This window comes from Pteropus medius, unplaced genomic scaffold (genome assembly GCF_902729225.1).
Source record: "Pteropus medius unplaced genomic scaffold, Ma_sr-lr_union100, whole genome shotgun sequence".
NCBI lineage: Eukaryota > Metazoa > Chordata > Mammalia > Chiroptera > Pteropodidae > Pteropus > Pteropus medius.
The window spans coordinates 21886203-21905615 of NW_024351730.1; the positions used below are offsets into that span (position 1 = coordinate 21886203).

The following is a 19413-nucleotide window of genomic DNA, read 5'->3' on the forward strand; positions in this document are numbered from 1 at the left end:
TTGGAAAGTACTATCATGTAATTTAAAAAGATCACCAAGACTCATATAGTCTTACTTTGATAATGCCGTTTAATTTCAAAAAACGCATTACTGAAAGTGGAGCTAGGGACCCACCATTCCACCTTCATCTCTGTCCCCCTCAAGTGCCTCCATGGATTATAGAAAAGGCATACTTCTTGCTGTATTTTTTTTTCATGGAAGACTCCAGATTGGGGGAAAAAAAGGATATAAGATAGCATAGTAACTACAATAACCTAATAAGAGTTATGAAATTAACAGGGTTGAGAAGACTCTGAACAACAGGTATATCATCTAATGCCATAGAATTCTTTATCACTATCCCCAAAATGTCTCACTCAAATTCATAATTTAAAATATTTGAGCAAATGAAAAGCCTGAGGGGAATGTTCAAGTTATGACTTATGACTGGTTAATTCCATTCCAGCCAGGGTATGGGATAGATCACGTTAATAAAGGAAAGTGTTTCCTAAAGCTGAAGTAGTTTGCTGTGTGATACACTGAACAACTGAACGTTCAATTGCATAAAACCGAAATATTTTAATAACAATAAGAGGTCAATCATGGTCACTATATCTTTGTCAAATCTGAAGAATCTAATAAGTGGAACAATTATTAATTCGCATTTCTAAGTAGAACCTAAGGATGAACTTTGTATATGGCAGAGCTCTACACACATAAGATAGAAAATGGTGAGTTTCTCATCCTCAGCAGTCTTCAAAGAGGAGCAGTTGGAGTACCCCTTAGAGAAGAGGATGACAAATGACCTCTGTATCAGGTGGAGAAAGTGACCTGAAAATTACAAGATTTTCACCAAGGTATTCACTTCATAGAAGATGATTTTCCACAAGTCAGGTCACAGGTTGAATTGACTAACTGAGGTATTTATTTTGCAAACTTAGTCCTCATTATTATTAATCACAAATATTAAAGACAAATTATTATAAGTTGAAAAAGAAGGAAAGGGAGTGTAGTACCAATCACTGATTTCCTAGGAGCCAAGCTGTGTGAAAGATGCATTAACATACTTGGTAAGGCCTTGGCCTGATAAGCATTACTTTTCCCACGTTACTGAAAGAAAGAGACTTCCAAAAGGTTAAATAAGTTAAGAGTCACATGGCTGGTAGGTGGTGGAACTGAAATTGGAGTCCAGGTTTGTCTGATTCTAAATCAACACCATGCCAGCTCCCAGTATGAACCATTTCCCTCAACCACTTGATAAACTTTGACTCAGGTTATCAATAGTACTTAAGTTTTTCTAAACTGAATTCTTCCCAAGTATCATAACTTTGAATAGTTTGGCTACTGTTCCTCTTCATTGGTGTTATTGATTCTTATTACAAAACTCATAATGTAATATCTTCTAAATATTTTATAAAAATAGGCTATAACAATCTAGATAATGTTTATCAAAACCTCAGGCTACATAATGTCCTTTATTTTTTTTAACATTAATGACTCTGAAGTTAGATTAATGTAACTATATATCCCTGTTTCTTTATTCATCAAACTAGAATTTTCAAAAATTTGTTATAATTATGGAAGATTTGAATCCATTTACCAAAGGACTGACAAACTACAATAAGTCTAATGATAATTTCTTGATACATTTAGTGTAGTCCAGTATTGCTCAAAAGTCAACTCCTTTTAAAATAAATATTTGAAAAAAAATACCAAGTATTTAAAATTCCATGTCTTAGAGACAGAGAATTCAGTCTGACTGCCTTAATAGCACAACTGATTCTTTATTCCCAATATTTCTGCAGTGTTGTTGTTGGAGACTGACAGTAGTAAGTTAAAATCTCTCTTTTCAATTGCATTTTTGATTACCCTCTATATATTCCTAACAATATTAAAAAAATACAAGTTAATTCATGTCATGGTCTCCTTGTCACTGACCGACACTGTAAGGAGCATATTTAGGTAGCTGGGGGAACAGAACCACCATGTGCTTTATTGCAAACAGACCCATGTAGCAATCCAGCCCTGCTACCAACTCTATGACCTAACAACAAATTCTGTCATTGTCCCTTGAATTCAAGTTTTTAATTAAACATTGATTTTCTCTGCCTTTTCTATGGTTTTCCATACACACACACACACACACACACACACACGTGTGTGTGTATGGATACACATATATGTGTGTGTGTATGCATACGCATGTATTTATAGTGTTATTAATAGGGTTATTTTTTTTGTTTCTGTAGAGTTAGGTTGATCAAATTACTTTTTATGCTCTACTTTTTTACTTCACACATAGCATGACATAAACAAAAATCACTAAAATGACATTAGAAGTAATCCCTGGAGACTATGAAGAAGCGATATGAACATACAGTAAATATAGTAAGAAAGTGAGGAAAACATTTAAAAGGGAAGAAATTATAGCCATAGAAAGAAATTTACTAAATGGAGCACATAACTGATCAAGCTTGAAAGGGTGAAGGGCTAGACAGTGGGAGAAGTCAGATTTTTCTAAATCAAATTTCATAACCCTCTCAGATAAAGTTTTGGGAACTCTAGAAAAAAGTTACTGGGGATATACCTCCATAAACTCCATAGAAAAAGACGTCATGACTTCAGAGAAACTTTTCTATGGGGGGAAAAAAAAAGCGACATACTGAAGGATCAGGAATCCTTGCCCTCCTCTCATCCTGAATGCCCATGCAAGCCTATCAGTATTGACCACACATTCACTGACTCGCCTTCATTTTTCTCTCTTTTTTGTATCACATTTAGTCCTATACTGAATTACATACTGGCCAACACTACTTTGGCTTCCAGTATATTCATTATATATGTTACAACGTTCATGAAATCAACTTCACTCCATTTTCTCCCCATGCTTATGGCCATCACATGTGGACATCCACAAAACTCTCCTACTTCCCTCAAAGGCTCTTCCTCTTACCCATCCCATCCCATCCCATCCCATCCCCTGACATCATATGTAATTACTTTAACATAATATTTACCTTTTTTGGTTCTCTGGTATCACAAATATCGCTTCCTCCAAGGAGCGGTCTCCCATCCTTCCATGCAGAAATAATTTTTCCATCATCCGAGCTTTCAGATTTCATCTATTCTAGTCTTACAACATTTAAAACCTTGGTTCTACTTTTGCATATCTTATTTCTAGTACTCTTGGAAGACAAAGGTTACTCCTGGCTGGCTTCCCTTAGCATTTACCACAGAAATCAGTACAGCACTTCCTAATACTTCAGAATGCTTTATTAACTTGATTAGTATTCCTAGAAGGAATGACTATTAAATCAATTGAATAACACAGTTTTTGCACTTGAGAACCTTGAGGCTGAGTTTAGTCTGCAAAAACTGTTACCTCAAAGCATGATTATGCACAGGGCGTCATATCATTACTTCACTGTGCTTTATTCTTGTTTTAATGATAATTACCCAGAAGATATTAAAATATGCTCAGCTCCATTTTCACAGTCCTGAAAGCATTTCTTGAGTATCTTTAAAAAACCTTATTAGAATTATACTGAAGTCATGGTACTTATGGCATTAAGAGTAGGAAGCATTACTTCCCAGGCCAACAGCAGAAAGAAAAAGTACTTCCTCTCCCCTTTTATCTTCTGTTTTCCGTGCCTGTTCAAAGAAAGATCTGTAATACATATTTACTTCATTCCCCAATTTTTAAATCATCTTTAAACTTAAAAAAATTTTACTATAGCAAAGTTAGAGAAGATAATGGGGGGAAATCATAATCAAATTCATGTAAATCAATATATACTGAACAGGTGGTACTCATAAATATGAATAATTTAGATTAACTACAAAATAACTACTATGAAATATTTTCAAAATTTCAAAACACTTTTCACTTTTTACTTCCTACTTTATTCCAAGCTCACATCCTTGGCTATTTTTTGTAAAAGGCAACTAAGTCACACAAGAGAAAGATAGCCAAATTATTTGGAAAAAGCTTGACATATGTTGATTCTAGGCTTATGCAAATTAGATACAAAATATGAAAATGATCTAGGACTATGCTGAACCTTCCTTCTTCAATTCAGATAGGTACAAACTGGCTGCCTATCTATTTGAGAAAGGAGGCAGGGTGCAAGATGTACCAACAGCCCAGACGCAGTTACACATGACTAGGTAATTATTCTCAGCTCCCATGGGGCCAGCCACAGCTTGACCAAATCTCAGGGAAGAAGCAAAGAGGCCTATCTTAACATTGGTTCTCCTAGACTAACTAACATAGAGGACTCTCACCCATTCTTCAGTTCAAAAGGGGCCAATGCCTGATCCTTTCCCTTCTACTTCTATAAATTAAAGGATATAAGGTCTTTGAGCTTCTTCTAATCCTGCATTGCTAAAATTGTCTGCTATAGGTGCCTAGAAGTGAAGCAGTTTTAGTCCTTTGTTCCTCAGACCTTCCAAGGTCTCCTAAATCAGCACTGTAACTCATGAAGACACTGATCTCCTCTTGTCCCATCAATAAAATACATGACACCTTCTATAGACATGTCCACAGAAGGAAAAGGTGGGAGGCAACGGGCCTTTAGTGATCAATTTCTTCTCTTAAAAGATGTTTCAGCCCTCTAAAATACTATTTTCTAAATCCATTATAAATAGCTACAAGCTGTATCTATTTTTAGGATCAAACACTTCATTTACCAGATTGAGCTTTATTTACAATCCCTGGTCAAATGTTCTCCATCCCAGTCGCACTAGCTCATAATACTTTAAAAAGACATTTTAAAAAGTGCCTCTACAGATAGACTCACTGAAATAGGCACGACAAGAACATGTTTCTGAAGGGACCAAATCCCAAAGCAAAAGTCTTAAGACAGGGAAGTCTGAAGGCTGTTTTCTTTCTAAGTTAATAGCAGTCTACAGTAACTTCATTTGGCCATGTCTCAAACCCAAAAAGATAAAATGCCTGATATTAACCAGATGTGAATATCAGATATTTTGGAAAAGAGGTTCTGTTTATGATTCCCAAATTGTTAACCTCAGTCTTCTAAGACCTCTTGCCGTAACAGTGAAGAACTCTGTTAGATGCCTCTGGAGGCCTAAGAGTGGTCTGGAGTGAGAACAAGGCAGAAGGAAGAGAAACTAGGAGAAAGAACATCTCCTGCCCATGTTTTAACAGGCCTTTCCTGAGTTTATCCATTTTACATATTATTTTATTAGAGAACCTCTAATGATTTCATTTGAAGGAAGAATTCCAAATGTTAAAAAAAAAAAATTGAAAAATTCTGTCCTAGATAAACTCTCTTGATCATGAAATCGGCCCACGAGGAAATCACTGAACTGGATAACCCAGAAGAGCCGTCACCAGTCAATTCTTCCACTCCCAACCAGTTCCTTTGATGATAATCCAGGAGAATCAACAAAATGATATTGTTCTAGTAAGCCTAGAAAAATCCAGTTTCCTTATGTTATGAAATACATGACATAAAGCCTACTAACCAAACAATCCTTTATTTTGGCAAATTTTTAAACCACAAAATATGATTGTGAGCTGCCACTACTCGCAGAGGAGATTTAATGGTGTTACAGAGTAAATTCCAGGACTCTGTGGAATAAAGAAATCTATTTTCAGCTGGGAACTTCAGCCAAGTGTCCTCCCACTAAGAAGAGTGTGAAATGCCTGCCATCACCATGACTCCTAACCATTGGACTCTCATTTCAAAGACGTAGTAGCGGAGAGGTAAAGCACGTCAACACCCTCCAGCCAAAAACCACCAGAACATATCTGTAGTTGACAAGCTGGGTTTATCACATGTTGCATGTAGGGAAAATGCACACCAGAGGGAACCAGTAGCATGTCAGTAATAGAGTATGAGAAAGAACCTATTAACAGGATTTAGGCTTTGCCTGGGTAATTTGGGGGAAGGCCTAGAGAAGCTGGACTGTTTTAGAGTAGATGCTATCAAAAAGCAGGAACAATTCTGATTGAATACCTCAATAATTCTCACTGAGGTATAGTAGGCAAGAGTGGGAATAAAGCTGCAATTGAAGAATCAGCAGTCACTCATGAATGGTAATCTTGTCAAAGAACAGGACAAGGTCATACTGGACAGGAGCAGATGCTGTTCGTGGCCTCATTGGTGAGAATCACTATCAATTTCTTTGTACCGAAGACTCTGACCTTGATTTCAGAAACCCACAGAATATTTTAGTTACTACGTATATCCATGTCTAGATCACTTTCTAGACCATGGCTCTGGAAATGTCACTCAAGGTATTTTTCTGTCCTCTTCAATAATGTTTCTGTGATCGTTTCATATAGTTACCTGGAATAGATAGACTCTGACTATTTCAGTCAAGTTTCTGAAGTCCAGAGGAGTAAAAATAGCTGAGTCATTGCTTGCTTTTCAAACAACTATCAGTGGTGAAGAAACAGTTTCTTTTCTCCGTAAATGGTCTCAGACTGAAATTTTGTAAAATACAATAAAACCTAAGTACTAGAAAAACAAAATAAACAAGACCCAAACCCCAATCCCACGTTTTTATTATTAGAACCAACACAAATACAATAAACTGTCAAATTACTATAAAAGTTTCTGCACATAGTCTCGCTTTCTGTATTTATCTTGTCCACAAACCTGAGTCTGTGGACACACTTTGAGTAGCACTATTTTTTAATTAAGATACTGTTTGATACAAGTTAATTCTATCTCAGAGCACTGTCTATTTCAAAGTCACACAGCATACCACAAGGTAGCATAAGAAAAAAGAGTTAAGTGATTTCACTAAGGGAGGAGGCCTTGTTATGAGCCCTCCAAACCTAATGAAAAATAAATACCTTTGGCTGCTCCCCGTGCCACAGCCTCAAAGGACACAAGTAGAAAAGTACATTTTTATGCTATAAAACTAAAAAATAGCACTGAATTAAGTTTTAAACTCAATACATTTTACTTAAAATTATTACAAAGCAGTGTCTTTTATATATTCTATTTCCATTTATATCTTAGTAGTATTCAATCAAGCTCTCTCAATGAGTACTTTATACTTATTAAGTCTTCTGGAAAGTGCTTTTAAAAAAATTTTTATTTAGTGACTTATTCAGGTCTATTCAACCTTTGTTGAGAAACGTTTGAAAGATTCCTTATTTTTTAAAGCCCCAGAACACAGTTCACCCCCAAATATAAGGGTATGGGTCCTAAACTCACGAAGTCCAACTTGGAGAGTAGGACCTGCTACACTATTTCTATTCAGTTTTCTGTGCTGGCTCTTAACATTTTACAGATCACGAGGCAGTACAAGACTAAAAAATAAAACGTAAAACAATGAATTCACCAGCATTTGGTAAAACATATGATATCATAACTTTTGGGGGTTGGGATTATGCATAGAGAGGACAATAGCAGAATATTCACAGTATTGTTCGAGGACCAGCCAAGGTAGAATAATTACAAGTAGGAATGTAAGGACTATTTTGAGAACTCTTAGAAGCAGTGACAAAGAGAATAGCTCTTAACTCCCAAGAAACAGCAGCCTGGCAACCAGAGAAAGGAAAAATGGTTGCTCTTTCTGAAGAAAGACTTGGAGTCACACTGTGGATGGAAGAGGCATAAACATTGACACAATTTTCAAATAACACCTGGAAATACAAAATAGTTCACATCTGCTGAGTGTGTAAATAAGGGTCAGTTACCGCTGGCTTCAATCACAAAACTGAAGAGCAATATATGAGTATTTCATTTGAAAATAAAGACAATATCTACCATCAAGAAAGAACTACATCTCACATTCATAAAGTAATGCTATTTGAACAAATCCTGACATATGATCTGCTCATTTCCCATTTTAGCATTCTGTGGGGAGGTGAGAGAATGCTTTCAAAATACTCTCTTAGAAGATATCCAAAGTTCCCTCATAAGAAGTGAAATACTATCATTGTGGAGGAATCTATGTTTCTTTAGAAAGTTTTCAGAATGCTTTAAAAGAAATAAGGAAATAAAATTACCCAATGTAACACAGTGAAAATATAAGCAAAAAAATACTAAAATATTTGGCTTTCATTTCTTGGAATAATGTGGTCTTCATGTCAAAATTAAGCCAAAGCACACATCTTTGATGGCAAAATGCTTTCTTTTGCTTCTTCCCGACTTAAAATCTAATAATGAGGCTTCCTTTCCACCTCTACCTTCCAAACCATACTGAAGCCATGCTGAACTCCCAAACACCTGCAAACATATACACACAAAAGGGAATGAGTCTTACCAGACCATCACAGTTGCTAATGGCAACAGAGGTTCCTGGAACATCCATGATGTCACCGACGTAAGCACAGTTAGTCTGCAAAGGCTCTGTTTTCCAGATTCTTTCAGAAGCACGTCCCAGTTGATGATCATTAACAGGGTCGGTTATATTCCTAGGCACCGGAGATGTCTCATGCCATTCCACAACAGCCCCAGGAGCTACGAGCTGAGTGTTGGGCTTCAGTCGCAGATGAAAATCTCTTCCGAACGCTGTGATGTTAAAGAACAATTGCTCAGAGTTGGAAGACACGTCCCTCGTTGACCTCTTTTTGTGATTTGCAGAAAGAACATGGGAGAGATAGTGTCCTTCTAGATTTGTGCTGACTGGAGTGACCAGCTCATACTCTCTCTGCCTCTTTACTGGTAAATCTGTGGAGTGAAAAACAGAATTGTAGAACCCTGTACAACAAGAGAATACAGGAGGACATCACATAGGCATAAAGTGCCTACCTCACAAGACTGCACCTCAGCTTGCATTATTACATTTCCGAATAATCTCATACGTATTAAATTTTGAGAACTTAAATCATTTTTCAAATGCACTTAGATAACTCATTGTAATAAACTTTTTTTAAAAGTTTATTACAATGTGAATATTCATTTCCCATATTTGAGAAAATGAATGTTTCTATAAACTATACCTGGCTTTCTTATAATCAAGACATGCTCCCAATGAATTTATTATTGTTTAACTGACACCTGCTGCAAATTTTTAACAAAGTTGCTATTATGTTGAAGAAATTTTTTCTTACTTTTAAATTTTTTTCCCAATAAGAATCCTAGAATTTACACTAATTACAATAGCTCCTTTATGTTGCATATACCATGACCCATACATAATTTATACACTTTAGTTTGTGGTGCTGTAGTTTACACACTTTTTCCATCATAAAAATTCTAACAATCAAACCTCAGAGACGAGGAAACTGAGATTCAGGGGGATACGTGTCCAAGGTCAAGCAAGTGTAAAGCTCAGATACAGATTCAAGTTGTACTCCAAAGCCCATACACGCAGGCTGCTGCATCATGTCACGTCTCATAAATCACAGAATGTTTTCGGAAAATGAGGAAAATGGGTAAAAAAGAAGAAATAATAATCTATAATTGAATGTGCAGGTTAGAGTTAGTCAAGAGCAAATGATATTGTCATTTTGTCCTGTATTCCTTACATGATAGACAGTCATTAGGACATGAAAGTATATCTGGGATCCACCTGACAACATGGGTTCCACCATTAGAACTTATTCCCCTAGTTTAGCCAAAGTGAGTATTGTCTGCTCAAATGCAAACATCCTTGAGAAACAACACACTGAATGAACCATTTATCCCTCAATAGAAATAATTTTGAAGGCAGAACAGAGGATACTGAAGGAAATGAAGGGGCAACAATGATGAAGATGGAAAGGAATATCTGAGAACATAAATTAAACGGTTTTGCACCTTCATAATTCTAGTCTAAGACTAGTTCTATAGTGGGTTAAAGTACTCTGAAAAAATTAAATGGTTCCTAATACTGTTCACCTATAGAAAGTACATGTACATCATCCAATAAATTAGAGTATGAAACTCATAAATTAACCTATGTGTTTAAAAGCATCCTTATAGTCTCTACGTTTTCATTATTTTCCTGCTTTTTAAATACCTCAATGTGTAAAGTACTAGAAGACAAATTCTACAAATTGGAAATTTCTTGAGTGCATGTTGGTGATCATTATGCAACTTATAATAACCAATAGATTTAAACAAGATATCCTCCTATTAAATGCTTAGAATAAGTAACACAGCTATAAATATTTACTAAGCAGAGGAAGTTGTATCAGAGAGAAAAGTAAAGCCTAGCTCCAACACTGGAGCAGCAGTACCATAATCCCTGCTTCACAGGTGCTCTATTCCCCGGGGCCGAGGACCGGTACCGGTCCATGGCCTTCTTAGGCACCGCGCCACACAGCAGGAGGTGAGCGGTGGGCCAGTGAGCAAAGGTTCTCCTGTATTTGCAGCCACTCCCCAGCACTAGCATCACAGCCTCAGCTCCATCTCAGATCATCAGGCATTAGAGTCTCATAGGAGCACTGGCCCCTGGTGCCAAAAAGGGTGGGGACCGCTGCATTACAGTCCAGGATATATAACAGGCATTAGTGCAAGCACAGAGACAGAGACTGGTATCCCTTACAACCAAATCCCTGGTGAACATGTCTGTAAATTTTGGTTTAGAGGAAGAACTCAAAATTTTAGGGAGTGAAGTCAAGTGTCACAGGAACAGAGTGATGAAGGGGTAAGTTTCCTTAGTAAAAGATGACTTAGTCTCTTGGATATGGATGGGCAAAGCCTATCCCAAATTAATTCCTTAGGGATAAGAACTCCTCATTCGATTGGTATTCCCAATGTCATCTGATAGAAGATTTTGTACTATCCAGGGTCTCTTGTCTGTAGAAGTTTTTAAATTAGGGTAGTAACGCAGGTCTATTGTGCTACACACTCTGACTTCCTATCCAAGGCCCATAAGCATCCAGCTGTACCAATAATCTCTGTTGTAATTCTTTCTCTAACCATCAGTTTACTGTTTCACAGGCAGGAGAAAGCAATGCTTAATTTTAATGTATGGATTTCCCATTTCCGTTGAAGAGAATTCATACACCCAAAGTCTAGACAATATACTGATGCCTGGATTAAGTGACTAGAGAACTAGAAAATTTAAGAATGCAAGGAGGCTCTTCCACACCCAGGAGGCTACTCAAAGCCTCATGCTTACAGTTAACCATACATCCTATTTGGGACAGTTCCATTTCTCCTGTCAGACAATGCGTTCTAAATTTTTATTCAAAATAAAGATGGTATATTTCTATAGAGCTTTGTCTTCTATAAAACTAAATAATAAATCATTCCTTAAATGTACGCATAAGAAACATCTCTGAAATTAAACCCTGAATGAGTTATTTTCCAGTTGGAAATCAATCAAAGGAAAAGATGCACTTAGTAACTCCTCAGGCTACCATCCCCCTGACAGTAGTTAACGTTAAGGGAACTGACAAGGAAGCTACCCAGTCACCTGTCACTTATTAGCAGAATAAATACTAGGCTGTGCTTTGTGCTCGGGAATATATCATCTCTAATTCTCACCACAGTCACCATAGGTAGTTATTATTACCCTTAGTCTATAAATGAGAAAGCAGGCCTAGGAGGCCTAACACATAGCCAGCAAAAAGCTAAAGGAAAATATTGCTTCTGATCGTTTTGATGCTGAAGACCATGCTCCTAGGCTTATTCACTTCAGAATAGATTAAATACCTTGCGATCAATTTCTAATTTAAGCTCTGACTTATAAAGGAAAACTACCACAAAAATGATGACGTTCTGCCTACTCAAGCCAGTCAACCAATTTTTGCTCTAGTGTAGCTTCAAAAAGTTTAATTAAAAGGCTCTTAAATTCTTGGTATTTGCAGGGGTGGGGAGGGGAGAAGGTGGTGGGTAAAGCTCAAAACTATCAAAAGTATTTAATCTCAGATTACGATCACATAGGAAAACTGAATTATATCCAATGTTAATTTGCTGCATTCAGAAAGTATACATTTCACAGGCCCAAATACTTCCACAAAGCATTATAACCAACGGTTAAGGCATGAACTACAATGTCAGAAAACAGCAAGTCAACAAATGAACAAGTTCTTTATTTTTTCCTTAGGATCAGTTTCCTCATTTGTTAACTGGGGGTGAGTAATAGTTCCAAATTCATAGGTTTGGTGAGTGGTATAAAGGAGATTATGCAGAGGATTCAGTAAATGTTAGATGTCTTAAGAAATATAAATTAGTACCCATCAAAATAACGCCTATGTGCAATTTTAAAATATGAAACTATTTAATTGTCAGCTGTGATGGCTGAAGGGCCACAGAAATAGGTGTGTAAAGGTTTTGTAGGCCATAAGTTCCACAAGCCACAAGAAGGCTGGGGCCACACCTTGGCCACTAATTACCCAAGAGTGACTCATATACAGTAAACTTTCCACAATCCGCTGGCATCTGTGCATGCATGCTCCATCTCCCTACTGGTTGTATGAACTGTTTGCAAAATCGTTCCTTATATACATCCTAACCTCCCTTGCTTTTGCAAGAACTATTTTAGCAATTGTCCTCTCTCTCTTTCCTTATGAATTTCTCCCATATCACTAGATCATTCCTACCAGCAAATAAATAAGCCACCATATTTCCCATCTCAAAAAAAAGAAAAACTTCTTGACGACACATCCACCTCTAGCTAATCCCTCATTACTTCACCCCCGCCCCTTCTAGCAAAACACTTTAAAAAACTAACTATATTCAATATCTCCAATTCCTTTCTTCCCATTCTTGTTCTTTCTCTAACCCACTCTAATCAGGCTCTTGTGGAGGTCACTAGTAACCCCATGTTGCTGAAACAAATAATCAAGGATCTATCTTCTTACTTGCCCTGTCATCAACATCTGACCCTGTTTCTCTTTCCTTCTTAAAATACTTCATTTAGTTTCCAGGACCCCTCTTTCCTCACTGGTCTCCCTCCTCATTCTCCCTCCTCATGTCCCTATTCCCATGAGCCCTATGCATTGCAGTGTCACGGGACCTGGTCCACGGGCTCTTCTCTCCTACGTCTACCCTCTCCCACCTGGTTAGCTCATCCCACCTGTGACTTTGAATGCTTTCACAATCATATATGTCTAACCTAGTCTTCATCCATGAGCTCTTCTCTTGTCAATTCAATTGCCTATGGATCCACTCCATGTGAACAGTCAACAGCATCTCAACATTTCCCAAAATAAACTTCTTATTTTCCTGCTTCCGAATCTGCCCCTTACCTATGTCAGTAAATGGCAACTCTCTCCTCCCAGTTACTCAGACCAAAACCCTTGACTAAACCATCCTTAACACCTCTCACACCACACATCAAATCTTTTCACATATGCTATTGACTCAACTTTCAAAATATCTCCAGACTGACCACTGCTCACCACCTCCCCTGTTACTACCCTAATCCAAACAACCATCACCTCAGTTTTGAACGAGCCTTATAACCATACTTTTTATTTCTGTTCTTCCCTTTTTAGGTTATCCTCGACAAAGAGCTAGAGAAATTTAAGTGGCAGATCATGTCACATCTTCTCCTCAAAACCCATCCCATTCAAAGTAAAATAGCTCACAAGGTCCTATAGCCTGGCATTTGGAATCCTCCCATCTCAAGGTCACTGTACTTGCTGTTTCCTCTGCCCAAGTGTCTTCCCCCAGACAGGTGCACGGCTTACCCCTCAATTCCTTCAGGCCTTTGCTTAAATGTGACCCTCCCAGTGAGGTCTGTCCTAACTACTGGTAACTACCTCATCACTCTCTATCCCTCTTCGGTATTTCACATTTCTCCACAAAACTTGTCACCATCTCAAACTGTAAATTTTATTTGTATGTTTATTTTTTGTTTCTTTATACCTACTAGCATATAAACTTAATGAGAACAGGGATTCTTATCTGTTCTCTTACAGTTCCTCAGTGCCTAAAACAGAACCTGAAGTCATTTAATTTAAAATATCTGTGAATAAATGAATGAATAAATGAACGAGAGTAGTTTGAGCCTAAGGGGTTTCTAAAATTTGAATACATCCTCTTTTCCCCAAATAGTAATTTACTATCAAGTGGTCAATGACAGCAAACTATAAAAGTTGTCATTAACCTCTGTAGCCAGAATTTTGCTTGCAAACGTTATGTATATTTCTCATAGTCTCAACTGGCCTATAAATCAAACAATTCATAGTATCCAGGTCTTATGTTTTAAGGTACTAAGAACAACAAAAAATGGATCTAATCATTAAAACAGACCTCCTGGAATGCAGACACAAAGCCCCTCACACTTAGAAACAGGCAGCAGGAAATTAGCCCCCACTTTGCAATCCCTTTGGATATTCATAGAATTATGATTATATAGGTCAAAAATAAAAAGGACCTTGAAAAATCATCTAGTCCTTGCCCCTTTCTTACAGTTAAGGCATCTCAAGTAGCTGGCATTATTTTTTCTTAAGTTAGAAGTGCCTCTAACCTGCTTCTGCTCTCTGCAAGGAGAGACTTTTCTGAGTGTTCCGGGTCTCTCTGTGCCCCTTAACTCACCCTTCCCCCTTGTAAAGAAGAGAGAAGTATGTGACTTGTAAGTTGGGGGAAAATAAGGAGATTGCAAAGCTCAGCACCTCCCTCATCTTTCTTCTTCCTGGGAAGGCTCCTGATACAGATCATGTGTTCTCTTCCACATCCCCAGGGGTGGGCTCTGCCCCAGCCCGGTGGGGCCTGACACACACCGGATGGGGTGAGCCTTCAGCCAGCATACTGACTAATCAAGTGAAAGCCTGGTGCTTTTTCCTGGCCTCTTTTGTAAAAGATATTTTCACTGTATCTTTAGATTTGTTATTTCTCAACTTGTTCAGAACCCAGGCAGGTAAGAGGAGTATGTTTTTATTCCAGATCTACTCAGAAACTTGAACTACTTTTAAGAAAAAGTACTGTCACATTTCTGCTGTCAGTCTAATTATAACCTTATCTTTTCCAGAAAATTCCCTCATATCTCAATTCCTCATTCTAGAGTTCAAAGCCTTCTTCCTCACTGTCTTGCATGAAAAAAACATTCTTGTGTATATATACAGGTATGTGTGACATGTATATACATCTGTACACACAAATATTATACAACGTACATCAAAAAATTTGAGGAGGCTATCAAGTTTCATTTCCATGTACTTAGACCTTCGAGCTAGTCAGGCTTTCTGTTTTAAAGTCAGCCATATTACATTTTGTCTAATAGTTTCCAAACTTTAATCATTTCTGAGGCTTTGAAACTATTTATGCATGTCTGTTTTAACATGATACCACACACATAATAGGCCTTCAATAAGTATAGGTTAAAAGAAAAAAGGAAGATCCCCCAAACTGAAATCTGAATGGGCCAGTTCTCTGCTGAGAAAAACGCATCTTACCCTCTTTTTCACTCTTAAAATATTTAAACTGCTTGTTTTCATTTGAACCTTTAGCTTGCCATCCTGACTTCGCTATTTCTATTCACGATGTGCTGATTCTCCCAAATCTCAGGCTAGAAAACAGACTTCATTTCAATCTCTCCCCAAATTGATATCATTCAAGCCCTACATAGTCCTCCTTAAAAATTTCTCACAAATTACTCCCCTTTCTTCCAATCACCTTCAGTCCTCATAACCTCACACCAAAAGTCTGCAAGTGCCAACTCCACACTCCCCACATATAATTTCTCACTACCAAATATTATATAAATCTAACCAAATTATCTAAATTACTGCCAGGAAAATTGTTCAAAGCCCCACATTTAAAATGCCTAGGTTCTGCCACTTACTCCCTTTGTGATTTTGGTCACTTAAGAATTTATGTCAGTACTCATCTGTAAAAACAAGGGTAAAAGTACTTATGTCACAGGCTTGTGGTAAAAACTAAATAGCCTAATCCAAAGTACTTAGAACAACATTTGGCACATAGTAAGTGCTCAATAAATGTTAAGTATTAACATTACTATGTTATTCTCTTTGAATAGTTTCAATGGTTTATCATTACCTCAGGATAAAATAGATTCAGAAAACCGATACCTATTTTTCATGTTAGACGTGAAAATTGCTTGAAAGACAATCTATTAATCAAATCTTCTCATTTTATAAGAAAGTAAAACTCAGAGAATAGACAATATAAGCAAATTAAAACTTAGCTTTGATATTTAAGACTCTTTACACTGTGTCCCTAATTTCTTTTTGACATTATCTCCTGTATTAGTCTAGCAAAACATTCTGATGTGTTCACCAGTCTCAGCTAAATCATACCTTCCTTTACAGCCCTACTCAATTGTATCACCGAGGGAAAAAGGATTGCTCCTTTTTCTTCATTTATGCAGATCCAACCCAGCCCCTACGGTCTATCTCAAACCCCATCTATTCCAAGAGATCTTCCCTGTTAACTTGTCCAGAGTGCAGACCTCCTGGTCTAAGCTTCCTAGTTCTCACTGTCATGCACTGTCCATATAAAAGTTATAAAAATCATTATGGAAGAAAAGTTATATGATTACATCTTGTCCTCAGATTTTAAGTTCTTTAGAGTAGACATATGGTATCTTAACTGTGTTTAAATGTCCCCAGTGTACATCAGTCTCTCATGGAAAAAAATCAATGGCTATTTTTGGAAGTGGGAATTCTTAGGAGGGAGTACTCTCACAGTATGACATTGTGGCCAATGCTTTGGGATCCTCCTGACTCTTTCATGCATTCAGTTGCATATTCCCACAACTAAGGACAAGCAGCTTAGAATGCTTCTAAGTATGTTGTAGAATGATACACCAAAGTCTCCTAGAGGAGACTAGATGTCCCCAGTACATTGCGAAGACCACACTATAGAACAGTAAGAGAACAAAAGTGTTCAGTAGTACAGTACAACATGCTAAGATCTGGAGTACGAAGCTCCCGTATACCAGCGGTTTTTAGCTGATCTAATTAAGACCAAAGCCACCCCAGGCACACAGATTATTGGAATATTTGTGATTGATGCAATGTAGCTTTGATCTCAAAGAACGAATAAGCACTAAAAGTCTGGAGTCAGAAAGGCCTGTGTTTGAATTCCAGTTGGTTTCAAGCTGATACTCTTTGGCATCCTGCAAGCAGATTATGGAAATTAAGGCTCAGAGAGGTTATCTGTAAAATAGGGATAATAAAGGGGATCAAATAAGGTAAGGCACATAAAGGGCTTGGTCCGTCTAAAAACATTTCAATAAATGAAAAATTAGCTGATGTTATTATCATTATTACCAACACGAACACCATCATCTTCTAGCTAAAGCTATAGAAGGAGAAAGTCAGTTTCAGATTCTTTCCATGTCCCAGCACCCTTCAGGCACCTTTTTCCACCTCCGCCTTTCCCCCCCCCCCCACCTTGTAGTGTTTCTGATGTGGTTAGAAGGGACTGTAAGCTCCTCATCAAGAGAGGATTGGAAGTCTGGGCTAGCTGTCACAACTCATGTGCCGTTGCCCACCCCAGAGACTGGTATTCTCTTCCAAGAATTGGCTGATTGCTCTCCTATGAAGAGGCAGTTCACACAGGCAATTTCCTTTATCAGGTATAAATTCTCAGTATGCAATAATCTGGGCACACGAATGAAATCGAATGAGCATTTTTCAAGATCTGTTAAAGAAGTAGCTCCAACAACAATATTTCCAAATCCTGAGCCAAGGGAGAGAGAATGACTTTCATCAGAAATGACAGGAGCCAGCTGCTCCAGGAAAGATGTGAGTGGGGTGAAGAGTGGACCTTAAAAAAGACACCACACGCCAAAGTGTTTACCAAGGCTGGAAACCTTAATGGAGGAGGAGACACATCTTCTCAAAGGCAATTAAAAATTAATTGTGACGAGGCAGAAAAACTCTCTGATGTCTTTTAGTTTAATTGCAAACCCATTTTCATAGTCAAAGATCGTTTATCAAGCTATTTGAGGAAGAAACGAAAAGGTGGTCCTGGGGTTATTTTCACTCATTAAGAAAGAACAATAGTTGTAAACTTAAAAATTCTTTTCATTGTTTTTAATTTGGCTTTTTCATAAATATTTGTTGCAATTGCGCGATGTTTATGTTCAAAAAAGTCATTTAGAAAAAAATAGCACATTCTTTCATGTTCCAGATCATGAAATCAGGTAAGAGAAGATCTTTCAAGAAAAGAAAAACATGAAGAAAAATGTTTTCTTTTAAAATCCAAGTAGTTTCTTTGTTTGCTACATCTTAAAATGATCAAATAATCAATAACAGGATAACAAGTAGAGGGAAAATTTTTTTGAGGCCCAAATGCCAACATTTTAACATTCCAATCTTAGTTTTTAAAGAAGTACTTCTACTGGCTATATTTATCATCACTGGACGTTTTGCAGACTCAAGAGCTATATTAGGCATTCTAAAAATTAATATTTCTCATGCATCTTACAATTTGTTGATAGATAATATTTCTAATGACTAACTGAAGCTGGAATTTAAAAAGAAGAAAATCAGCATTTGTTTGCAGGGCCAAAGGCTGGGGAAAATATGACAGATAAGAAATGTAGACAGCATTTTTAAAGGTTTTCACTGAAACTTCACTTGTAATTATATTTTCCAAATCTAAAACAATCTGGCTCATGATTTGACAAAAGTATGAGGAACTGGGACAGTCCATGGGGCCACTAGATTAGTTTCCTGTTGCTGCTATAACAAATTGCCACAAACTTGGTGACCTAAAACAACATGCATTTATTATCCTACAGTTCTGGAGGTCAAAAGTCAGAAACTGGTCACACTGAGCTAAAATTAAGGTATGAGAAGGGCTACATATCTTCTAGAAGCTCTAAGTGTGATCCGTTTCCTTGCCTTTTTCAACTTACAGAGGCCACCTGAATTCCCTGGCTGATGGTTCCCTTCCAACAACCTGGCAGCCAGCAACACTGACCAAGTCTTTCTTATGCTGCAAACTTTCTTTCACCTACATCTTCCATTGATAAAGATTCCCCTCTGGATAATCCAGGATAATCTATTTTAAGGGCAACTGATTAGCAGCCTTAGTTCCATTGCAAACTTAATTCCTCTTTACCACGTAACATAACATATTCAAATAATTAGCAATCAGAAGTAAACATCTTTGGAATCGATATCCTGCCTACCACTGCCACCAGTTCCCATGCAGTACACTGGGAAGCCCTCACATCTATACCATCATTATAAACGTGTGGCTCCCCAGAATTCATCTTTTTTACTTTAATTGCACCCCACTTTTTCCTCAGGTTAACCCACTACACTCCACTCTTAGTCCCTGTAAATCAAAGGTAAAACGTCTCGATTGAGACCAATCTGTGCACTGCATCCCTGACTACAGTGAATGGTTCAGGGTAAGCTTATGACTCAAGCTAGGTAGCCAATAAAAAGCCCTACCAGGAACTTTCCTGGAGCTGTCAAAAAAAGAAGTGTTCTGCCTAGTGGGTGAAAGGTGATGTGATAACCTAGAGATGCTAGTGATAGTATTTGCCACAACTTGGGGGGTAGAGAGGACATGACAGTCTTATCCTGATAGAGATAAAGCCAACACAGAGGAGAGAAAAAGGAAGGAAGGAAAGAAGGAAGAGGATGGA

General features: G+C 37.5%; 1 protein-coding gene across 3 annotated transcripts in view; it reads right to left on the minus strand.

Moving 5' to 3' along the window:
• ADAMTS3 (ADAM metallopeptidase with thrombospondin type 1 motif 3) overlaps window positions 1-19413 on the minus strand; it is a 223273-nt gene that overhangs the window by 195656 nt on the left and 8204 nt on the right. For all 3 annotated transcript variants that reach the window (XM_039845408.1, XM_039845406.1, XM_039845407.1), the window contains exon 3: window positions 8227-8633. In XM_039845408.1, the coding sequence (XP_039701342.1) occupies window positions 8227-8633 (407 nt within the window). The remainder of the gene's footprint in view (window positions 1-8226; window positions 8634-19413) is intronic.